Source organism: Musca vetustissima, unplaced genomic scaffold, assembly GCF_032173495.1.
Source record: "Musca vetustissima isolate MV318-11 ecotype Yass unplaced genomic scaffold, APGP_CSIRO_Mvet_v1 utg2072, whole genome shotgun sequence".
NCBI lineage: Eukaryota > Metazoa > Arthropoda > Insecta > Diptera > Muscidae > Musca > Musca vetustissima.
This window is the reverse complement of record NW_026886532.1, coordinates 542,058-553,073: the sequence shown is the minus strand read 5'-3', so window position 1 is coordinate 553,073 and position 11,016 is coordinate 542,058. Positions and strand designations below refer to the sequence as shown.

Sequence of the window (11,016 nt, the reverse complement as noted above, 5' to 3'; positions counted from 1 at the left end):
TGTCCTTTGGGAGTTGTAAGGCTATCTTATGTACTAGTTTTAGAAGACCGATAACTTCGAAAGTAGTTGGTGTATTCGAATGAAATAACTTGATTTTGAAAGTCAAATAACTGATCTTAAAATATTCAGTCAATACTTTCGTTGTAGCTATTCAAATACCAACAAAATATTCTGAAAATTATACAAACATTTACATGTAGACATTTTTAGATGTTTTCGGTAATCGTTTTCGAAGACCCATAAATTTGGAGGTACTTCGTGTATTATTATGAAATAACTTGATTTTGAAAGTCTCGAACAGCTGATTTTAAAGTGAAAATAAATATTTTCTGTGTAGCCTTTCAAATGTCATAGACTTAGGTGAAAATATACAAGTACATATTTACAATTAGTCGTTTAAGGCAATTTTTCCGGTAATGATTTTCAATGGTCCATAACTTTAAAAGTACTTGGTATATTTTTATGAGGCCAACATCGCGACAAGTAGTTGGTGTCATAGAGTAAAATAAATAGGTTATTAAGAAATAAAAATCACATAAATAAAACATTCTTTGATCTATATTTCCCTTTTTCTACATAACCTTAAAAATAATAATGTAATAAAATATCATCTGTAAATTTCTACATAACCTCAAAAATTAAAAAAAAACATTGTCTGTAAAAAAATAATTAAAATATCTAGTGATGTGTTATTATATTTAGTATACTTTATTAAAAAAAATGTAAATTATTGTTTAAAAAAAGAAAATTATTTTTGTTTTTCAACATAACCTAAAAAATAAAAAAAGTTCAATAAAACGTCTTTGATAAAATAGTTCGCTACAATATATTAATTTTTTTATAATTCTGTAATATTTTTTGAACCTATTGTATGTAATTTATGTATATCTTTCATTAACATATATTATTTGTTTTCTTAATAACCTCAATTTTGTAAAGGAAAATTTTTCTTTCCAACATAACCTCAAAAATTAAAAATGCAAAATATATTTATTAAATTATATAGCGATTAATAAATTGATTACATTTTTTTCAAAAATATTTTATTTATACCAGTTTTTATTTTCTTCAAAAAATTTTTTTTATGAAATTAATTTTTTGAACATAACCTAAAAAAATGAAATTTTTAGGTTATTATGGTTTTAAATTTGACTAACTTTTGTTTAATCCTAGGAGTCGTTTTTTTATTGTTACATAACCCAAAATCAATTTGAATAATATCCCTCCCCTACAAAAAAGACAACAACAAATTTTGGCTACAGACACCGTTATTTAGAATTTCTTTTATCCTTTATTTTATCAACTCCTTTGTATGCATCACTTACTCCATTTTTTCATTGTTGTTGTTTTTCCTATTATTCTAAATGCATTTTGCTTGTTCTTTTCTTTTTTTATTATTTTTTGTTGTTGTTCCTTTTTCTTTCCAGCTTGCGTGCCGATCAGTTGGTTTACATTGGTCTAAGGGACATTGACCCTTATGAAGCCTACATTCTAAATAAATTGGGTATACGAGCATATGCCATGGATGTAAGTATGCGTGTATAAACATGTCTGAGTGTGTGTGTGTGTAAAAAAAGGTCCTTAAGGCCAATGGTAGGATGTATGGCTTGGCTGGCTGGCTTACGGTTGTAAAGATCAAAATTATACCTTTCAATTTGATTCAGGTTTTTGCTTGGGCTGTAGCATTTTTAGGTTTCAACAATTAAAGGACATAAAGGACACGCTTGTGTTCACACACAAACACACACACACTCTCACGTACGTGATCAAAACTATAAAACCACCCCTAATGATGACGACAACAACGACGGCTGACGGCTACTTAGGGCTGTTGATGTTTGGTTTTAATGATCCTTTGTGATCGTTACAACATCTGTAACTTTTCGGCAGTCAGCCAGCAAGCCAGCCAGTAACCTAGTCTGAAATAAACCCCTCTACATATGTCCTGTTTTTTTCTCCCTCCCAATAACACAGTGTAGGGGAGTTTATTTTGAATTCAAAATCTAAGGGTGGATTTCAGTCGCCCAACAACTTGGCGTGGCATTTGTTTGGTTTCTAGTATTGGTCCCGTTTTATTCTGCCTCGTCCTTTATCTAGTGGGATAGGACATGGTTCATTATCCAATAGAAGCTGCACACACGCACGTGCTCTCAAACATAAGAGTCTGTCTGTATGTGTGCATGTGTTCAATTCTTTTGTTTTATTTTTTTAATTCAGTTTTTTTCGCATAAATTACGATCAATATTTTGTTACTGTCACATTAAAAATGCAATGTTGAAAAATTAGTATGACAGGATTAAAAAAGGACAACAACAACAAAGTAAGCAGTACTCCGTTTTTTGTTATGCTTGCAAATTGAAAAAACGAAAATGTAAACTTTTCATCATTAAAAGAAAGTGGGGAGAAAAAATACGGTAACGGAAGTAATCAATTCTTATCAGGCAAAGGGAATCATGTACAGATCCTAAGGCCTCTAGAGGGAATTTTTCGCAAGGCAAAGGGAAAATATCAGAATCTAAAAAAGATTAAAAAATAAATAAAATAAAATAACTACTTTAACCGAATAAAATCAAACGTGTACCACACAATCCTAGACTCAGTTTGATACCCTAAGCTAAATTTCGTGTCAATCGCACCGACATAGATCCTCTGGTGCACCATTTACCTAAAATCGGACGAACTTTTCTATGAGAGCTATATCAAAATCTGAATCGATTATAATCAAACTTGACATACACAATTCTAGTCCTGTATTGGTACCCTCGGCAGAATTTCGTATCAATCGCACCGACATAGATCCTCTGGTGCACCATTTACCTAAAATCCAACGAACTTTTATATGGCAGCTATATGAAAATCTGAAACGATTAAAATCAAACTTGGTATAAAAAATTCTAGTCCTGAATTGGTACCCTCTGCAAAATTTCGTGTCAATCGTCCGGACATAGTGCCATTGGTGCAACATTTAACTAAAATCCGACGAAAATTTATATGGGAGGTATATCAAAATCTGCACCGATTACAATCAAACATGTCATACACAATTCTAGTCGTGACTTGGTACCCCATGCCAAATTTCGCGTCAATCGGACGGATATAGCGACTTTGGTGCACCATTTACCTGAAATCGGACGGATTTTTATATGGGAGCTATGTCAAAATCTGAACCGATTAAAATCAAACTTGGCATACACAATTCTAACCGATTAAAAAAAAGTAGAACAGCTGATCTTAATATACGTGATTTATATTTATTATTTTTATAATATATATTTATATTTAATATATATTTTTCATTTTATTTTCAACATAACCTAAAAAATAAAAATTTTAATAAAACGTTTTCTATAAAATAGTTTGCTTAAATATGCCAAATTTCGCTTCAATCGGACGGACATAGCGACTTTGGTGCATCATTTACCTGAAATCGGACGGATTTTTATATGGGAGCTATGTCAAAATCTGAACCGATTAAAATCAAACTTGGCATACACAATTCTAACCGATTAAAATCAGACTTGACATACACAATTCTAGTCCTGACTTGGTACTCTGTGCAAAATTTCATGTCAAACGGACAGACGTAGTGACTTTAATAGACCATTTAGCGGAAATCGGACGAAAATTTATATTGCAGCTGTATGAAAATATGAACCGATTAAAATCAAACTCGGCATACACAAATCTAGTCCTGAGTTGGTACCCTCTGCAAAATTTCACATCAATTCGATTGACATAGTGACATCAGTGCAAGAATTACCTAAAATCGGAATTTTTATATGGGAGAGGTATCAAAAGGCGAACCAATTTAAATAGAACTAAGTATACACAATTCTAATCATAAATTGGTACCCTATGCAAAATTTTACGTCAATCGGACAAACATAAGGACTTTGATAGCATTTATTACTTCAAATCGGATAACAATATTTGTTGGGCCTCTATCTAAATCTCGACCAATTTTCAACAATTTTAATAAAATTCATCCTCGGTCGCAGAAGAAAACGAGCTCTACCAAATTTCATTTCAATAAGATGATAAAAGTGTGCCCTGCTCAAAAGCAACATAACCTCACAAAATTCCTGCTCAAAAGCAACATAACCTCACAAATTCAAAAAAATATGTGTGCTTAAAAAAATTATCCCACGGCATAATTTTATTAAATCCCAATGAATTTGTATTCAATTAAAACATTTTCAGTTTCCATTTTATATTTTTTATTGAGGTTATGTTAGAAAATTAATTTCTAGATGTTTTCTTTAAATTCTATACTATTGTTTCAAATTTCTCCTATTATTATTATTATTAAGGAATTTACTCCTTTCATAATTCAATTAAAATATTCTAAAATACATTATTTGGAAATTTTAATTAATTTTTTTCTCGATCTAACCTTTAAAAATTGCAGTATTTTAAAGTTAAAATTTTTTCGACATTACCTCACTAATTCACAAATTAAATTTATGAGGTTATGTCGAAATAAAAAATTAAGATAAAAAAGCTTTCAATATGAAGTTATTATTCCAAAAAAGAATGTTAATGTAAATTTAATCAATCCCTTTGCTAATTTCTATATACTTTTTATTGTTGAGGTTATGTTAAAAAATTTTTTTTATGTAGCCTCCAGGAAGGTATATTATTTATTCTGTTAATGATATTTTATAATGCTAATACTTCCATATTATCTTTCTTCTCTTCCAGTCCATTGATAAATATGGCATCTCGAAAATTATGGAAATGACTCTGGACTCATTGGATGTTAAGAATAAAATACACATTAGTTTCGACATCGATGCTTTGGATAGTAGAATTGCGCCCAGTACAGGGACAGCTGTTTATGGTGGTCTCTCGTTGCGTGAAGGCATATATATTGTTGAAACGTTGAGTGAAACAAAACGGGTACAAGGTTTCGATTTGGTTGAGGTAAATCCTAGCCTGGGAACACCGACTGATGTTGCTACCACACTAACGGCTTCAATGGAAATTCTAAAAACCGCTTGTGGGGGTTATCGTCGTTGTGGCACATATCATGATATCGATGAGAATTTATTGAAAAACGGAGGAGATTTTAAATAAAGTGTGAAGAAGAAAAAAAAAACAATTTTGAATGCGTTTTAATGGATTTTTAAAATAGTCATTTATTGCAAATTATGCTTAAAAAAACTACCAGAGATTCTTTGGAATGCTTAAGCTAAAACTATTTGCTAATATTATTGTTCATTTGTCTTGTTAATGGCCGGAATAATAGCCTCTACTTTTGTGGACATTATATTGGCATTCGCTATCAAATCATTGCTAACCACCAATTGTGGTGGCTCAGTAGCGGTGATATCCTTAAAGAGATGAGGTTTTGCCAGCGGTGTATTCTCCGGGGATTCTTTCAGTCTTATGTGCAGTAGCTGGGGTGCAAATATGGAGAGTAATTTCTTTTGCATAGAAACTAAAATGAAATTTAAAATTCCTGGAAAATTAAAAAATGGAAAGAAAATTATTTATTTGTTTTATTTAAATTGTAAAGAGAACTACTTACCGGATATAACAATAATACCCGATATAATCGAACATAATCTTATGACAAAATTAATAAGATTTTCACGATCGGTGCGCACAATAATTTTCAAGGCAGACCAATCATATTTGAAATAAATGCCCGGAGAGCCATAGGAACTGCCATCGCCATCTGTAAAAAATACAATTTTATTTTTATTATCTCCAATGATTTTGAACCCTAAAAACACCTACCCAAAACCCTTATATTCTCCGTTACGGAATACTGAAAAGTATTAATTGTGCTAAATGCCGTGTGTATTTCAGTGGGTACAATATTAAGGAAATACTGCACCCTTGTCGATTCATCGGCCACAAACGTCTCATCACCTTCCAAGGGCTGTATCAGCCGCTTCGAATATTGTCCGAAACTTAAACGATTAATGCGGTGGGTAAAATTCGATGGCAGACGACGAAAACCGATCATTAAATGATCACCAATCATATCGACAACGGGTAAAGCTCCGCCCACCATATGCAGTACACCAGCTACCTTGTGTATACCCAAGGTACCATGTAAACGACAGGCATCATATTTCTCCTCATGGGCCACATGTCCATGTTGCTCCTTTTCGGGTTGGCTAACTTCATGCGATTTGATGACATCTTTAAATAACACATCAGCCACGGAATGGTATTGTTCACGTAGGAAATGATTTAAATGCTGTTGCCGCTCAAATTCTTCTCGCTCTTCGACGCCCAATTTCCACCATACATCTTGCCGTTGTAAGGTGCCATAGGCAAAAACATCTTGTTGGGTTTCATCCATTAAATCGACACCCGATAAGGAACCACATGGCATGGCCACCGTTATGTCAACATGCATTTGAACTTTTTCTGTTTCCGTGTCGGGTACGAATTCATATTTCAATTTGGCATCCTGATAGTATTGGATTTCTTTGTAGATCAAATAGATAATCAGCAGGCGACTGATAAGCGAAACTGAAAAGAGGGCGGAAAAGATTAGAAATTGATTGGAAAGAATAAAATATACTTGTAGCCCAAGTGTTGTTGCATATTTTTGTATCGCTCTTGGATCCCAAGAGGTCAAATCTCCACCTACATCAATAATGAACGCACATTTCCCTGGGGAATACACATTTCTACCCCTTTATTATTGTATTCTAATATTTGACTTACGTGTTCCACCAATCTCCGTTGTCTCTGTGTATTTTTCTGGAACCTGCTTGAAGGCATCCAGATTTTTGGCAATCTCTATGAGATTACTCTTATTGCCACGATACCTCAATGTAGCCGACATTCCGGATTCTATGAAATGGAAACTGGTCACATTTAAATAAAAAAACTGGAAAATAAAGGTCCAAAATTAATCAGAGAACCATAAAGAGAAGATAAATACTCACCGGCCCTTAAATTATTTAATATTATTTATAAAATCTATTATTTTGGTCGGTATTCTTATCTTAGCCGGATTGAACTAGTTCAATTGAACTATTCACTAAATGGAACCATGCCGATTGTTGATTGTTTACGTGTAAATTCAAGGTTATCTCCCAAAGCCACCATAGAATAAGTGACGCCGTAAAAAACAGAAGATAATGTGAGCGAGAGAGTTGGCGATGAATATGAGGAATCAAAACAAACAATGAAATAACTTTATTTTGAAAATTGTAGGGTTCTGCTTGGTTGAAAACTACAACCACCACCGGCCATAACAGGGTTGTGTAGATCGACTTTTGTCTGTGTGGTTATTTTAGTAATGTGCACCCAGCACAACATCATAAAATAAAAATTTATTTTAAATATAAATAAAAAATTATTTTAATGGAAATTTTAATACAATTTTTTCCAATATGGCGTGTCTCTGTGAAAAAAGAAAAATGTGGTTTTTGAGTTATTTGTGGTTATTATTTCAAATGTCAAAGAAGAAAAGCTTCGGAAGTGGCAGCTAATGAAATACAGGGTAATTCAAATATTATTTTAATGTTAGAAAACCGCTTACAAGATATTCGGAATTTTCCTATAAGAGGTTTTATTGTGGTATTCAGAAATAATAGATATTGTTTTCGTATTAATGTGAAATTTGCCAAGTAGATATGGCAAATTTCACAGACTTTAAATATGACAGCTACTGAAATACAGGGTAATTCATATATATTTTTAGAAACCCGTACTGCAAGAATCTACTAGATTTTTACTAGATAACCATTTTTTTCTTTATGATAGCGAAATAAATTGTAAAAAATAGTAGATTCTTGCAGTACGGGAACAGACCAAATATGTAGTTTTCATGAAGTCCATAAGCGGTAAATTTCTTAAATATTTTCTCAGGAGGCCTCCTAGTAATAAAATTTTTGAAAATTATATTTTCGTGAAGCCCAATAGGGGTAGATTTTTAAAAAAATATTTTTCACAAAGCTCAATAGGGGTAGATTTTTAAAAAAAATATTTTTTGAGGTCCTACACAAGGCGTAGATGTTTTAAAGAATATTTTTAGGAGGCCCTCTACGTTATGATTTTTGAAAAGGTTTTTGAAAACTATTTTTTCATGAAGCCCAATAGACGTGAAAGGAAGCCTTACAGATCAAGGGAGTCATTATAAGGTAGTCTTTATAGAAGAGTTCCTAAGGTTATCTTGATAGCCGAGCTGAAGGGGGTTTTAGAGACTGAATGGAATCTTTATAGACGAGATGGGAAGGGAGTCTTTATAGACGAGCTGTGAAGGGAGTTTTTATAGACGAGCAGTGAAGGGAGTTTTTATAGACGAGCTGTGAAGGGAGTCTTTATAGGAGAACTGAAGGGATTCTTTATATACGAGCTGAAGGGAGTATTTATAGACGAGCTGAAGGGAGTCTTTAGTCATAGGAGACTTTTGAGAAGATCAGAATGGAGTCTTTATGATTCAGCTGAGTAGATATGAGCTGACGGCGGTATTTTTAAACGATCTCAATTGAATCTTCAGAGCTTTTAGATTCAATTTAATTTTAAAAACTTATTTTCTTAATGCAAAATTAAATTTTATTTTATTTTTTATTATACATTGTAATATAAATTAATACAATTTTCCGAAATAATACTCATATACACATACGAAAAAATTCTTTAACTATTATGTTCAGGTTCAATGGATTCCACAACTTCTTCCACATGCATTGCGGCATCCGTCATGCCATGTTTTTCTTTATAATGTTGATTTTTATGATCTCGCAAGTCCAAATGATATTTAAATGCCTGCGGACATTCGTCACACAAATAGGTTTTCTCACCCAAATGGGTACGTAAATGCTTGACCAAATCACCACTGGCCGCGTAGGCTCGATCACAATAGGTACACATGTGTTTCTTTTCACCGGTATGGGTGACTTTGTGGCGCAATAAATGGCGTTTGAAAACAAAACTGAAAAGAGAAAATATTTGGATTATTTTGTTATTGAAAATAGGTCTTTTTTTCTTACCTCATATTACATTCCTCACATTTAAATGGCCGTTCCCCGGTATGCTTAAAACGGTGGGCCTTTAGGGAATCCCCGCGCGTAAATGAGGAACCACAAGTGTCGCATACAAATGGCTTTTCCTTGGAATGTGTACACATGTGTTTTTGTAAATTAACCTTGACATAGAAACGCATTGGACATTCGGGACATTGGAAATTTTTCTCGCCATGCCGTTGCAAATGTTGACGTAGAATATTTGAGGTTTTAAAGGATTTACCACAATGGGAACAGAGATAGGGGCATTCTCCGGTGTGGGATCTTTCGTGATCTTTTAAGGCAGTGCTGTTGGGGAAACCTAGGGGGAAAATTGAAGATTTTTTGTTATTATGGGACCTATGTGCAGATGTTTCTTTACTTACTCTTATCACACTGTTCACATTTATGCTTCTTATAGCCCTTGTGCATATTTAGATGATCTTTGTAATGAGATTCCACAGGAAAGGCCTGATCGCATAGCTCACATTTATAGGGCAGCACTCCGGGATGTTTGTGATTCATGTGACGTGTCACCGCGGAAAGGGTTTTCAAATTTACACCACATACTTGACATTTGAAATCTCGCTCCGCGTGAATAACCCGATGGGCAGCCAATGCTCGTGTCTGTTGAAATACCATCGAACAATCTGGGCATGGATAGGGTCCACCGGATAAACTTAATGTCACCCCACGATTATGTTTATATGATATGTGGACCTTGAGTAGCTTCGCCGTGGGAAAACGATATTGACAGGTGTCACACACAAACTCATAGTCCTCATTGTGGACTGACATGTGCCGTGTTAAAAGGTTACGTTTCTGGAAAACCTTGTTACAGTGGGGACACACTTTATCGTTGGCTTCGTTACACGAGGAACGTCGTTTTTTGTATCTTCTTGTCTTTTGGTTTTCCTTGGGTTGCTGTTGTTGTTGTTCTTCCTCTTCCTCATTTACACTGTTGTCTGTATCGTTATCATGATCATTTTGAGGGAAAAATTCTTCATCATCGTCGTCCTCATCCTCGCCAACATTATGAAAATCTTCAAAATCCTCTCTGGTACGATTTGCCATTGCCTCAAGTTCCAATTTAATTTCGGCATTCTTTTCCTCCTCACCATTATCAAGCAAATCCATACTGTGGATTTCTTCCTCGCCCTCCTTGTGTGCCGCAACCAATCGCTCCAAGGCATTTTGTACAAACTCATCTTCTGGCTCTAGTTTTAGTGACTCCTTCCCACTCAAATCCAAATGATCTTCCTTGTCACTTGCCGCATCTCCTTGTGCAACCATTATTACATCTTCCAGCTCATCATGGTGCTGTTGTTCCTGAATGAGATTTTGCAATTTCTCGTTGCTGGCAAAACACATCTGCTGGAAATCGTAGGCTATTGTCAATTTTTCCAAACACTCCTCACAGATTTCCACAGGCAAACAGACGTCCAGGTCTTCCACAGGTAATTCGAAATTTGGTATGGTTTTGTGCAGCATCTCCTCTATGGGTAGCTGTTGCTCACCGCCCTGCTCCAATAGCTTGTGCATTGTAGACGATTCCAGTAGACAGGTACGACAAATGCGTCCCAACAGAATTGCAGACATGGCTACTGGAAGTAAATGTACCTATTTTTGGAATTATGGAATGGAATTATAGTGTCCTTATAGAATATTTCCTCCGAAGTTCGAAGGCTACTGAATTCACCGAACTAATTGAAAAACGTTCCACATGCAATCAGTAAAGGAAGAATGTTGAATAAAAAACAATGTTAAAGCAAAATGTTTGAAAATTCCGTATTGTTTACGAATGGGGGTGATGCATAATCTCAAATATCGTCCATTATTTTGTTTAGAATGATCCATAAAAGAATGTCAATCAGCTGACACTTCAAAAAGTAATAGGGATACATAAGTCGATTATTAACTTTCAATAAACAAATATATCATTCACAATAGTTCCACACAAAAAACAGCTGATTTAATAGGGATTTTTTTTAATTGTTTTTGTTTAAAAAAATGTATAAATTACTAATTAATAAAAAAAACT

At 33.9% G+C, this 11,016-nt stretch overlaps 3 protein-coding genes across 3 annotated transcripts in view; 1 reads left to right on the top strand and 2 right to left on the bottom strand.

Annotated features, from left to right (window-relative positions):
* LOC133334021 (arginase-1) overlaps nucleotides 1-5,064 on the top strand; it is a gene marked incomplete at its 3' end in the record, with an annotated part of 48,829 nt that extends 43,765 nt beyond the window's left edge. Inside the window, exons 4-5 of the mRNA XM_061542321.1 lie at nucleotides 1,428-1,527; nucleotides 4,702-5,064. Of these exons, the coding sequence (XP_061398305.1) occupies nucleotides 1,428-1,527; nucleotides 4,702-5,064 (463 nt within the window). The remainder of the gene's footprint in view (nucleotides 1-1,427; nucleotides 1,528-4,701) is intronic.
* A 146-nt stretch (nucleotides 5,065-5,210) lies between these two features.
* Nucleotides 5,211-6,808, bottom strand: LOC133334020 (endoplasmic reticulum-Golgi intermediate compartment protein 2). Its single transcript, XM_061542320.1, has 4 exons — nucleotides 6,688-6,808; nucleotides 5,743-6,489; nucleotides 5,531-5,680; nucleotides 5,211-5,461 (listed from the first exon to the last, which is right to left on the bottom strand). Exons 1-4 carry the CDS (start codon nucleotides 6,806-6,808, stop codon nucleotides 5,211-5,213), a joined length of 1,269 nt encoding a protein of 422 aa, XP_061398304.1.
* Nucleotides 6,809-8,610: 1,802 nt separating this feature from the next.
* LOC133334019 (gastrula zinc finger protein XlCGF57.1-like) lies at nucleotides 8,611-10,574 on the bottom strand. Its single transcript, XM_061542319.1, has 3 exons — nucleotides 9,362-10,574; nucleotides 8,964-9,297; nucleotides 8,611-8,905 (listed from the first exon to the last, which is right to left on the bottom strand). Exons 1-3 carry the CDS (start codon nucleotides 10,572-10,574, stop codon nucleotides 8,611-8,613), a joined length of 1,842 nt encoding a protein of 613 aa, XP_061398303.1.
* Nucleotides 10,575-11,016: the final 442 nt, after the last annotated feature.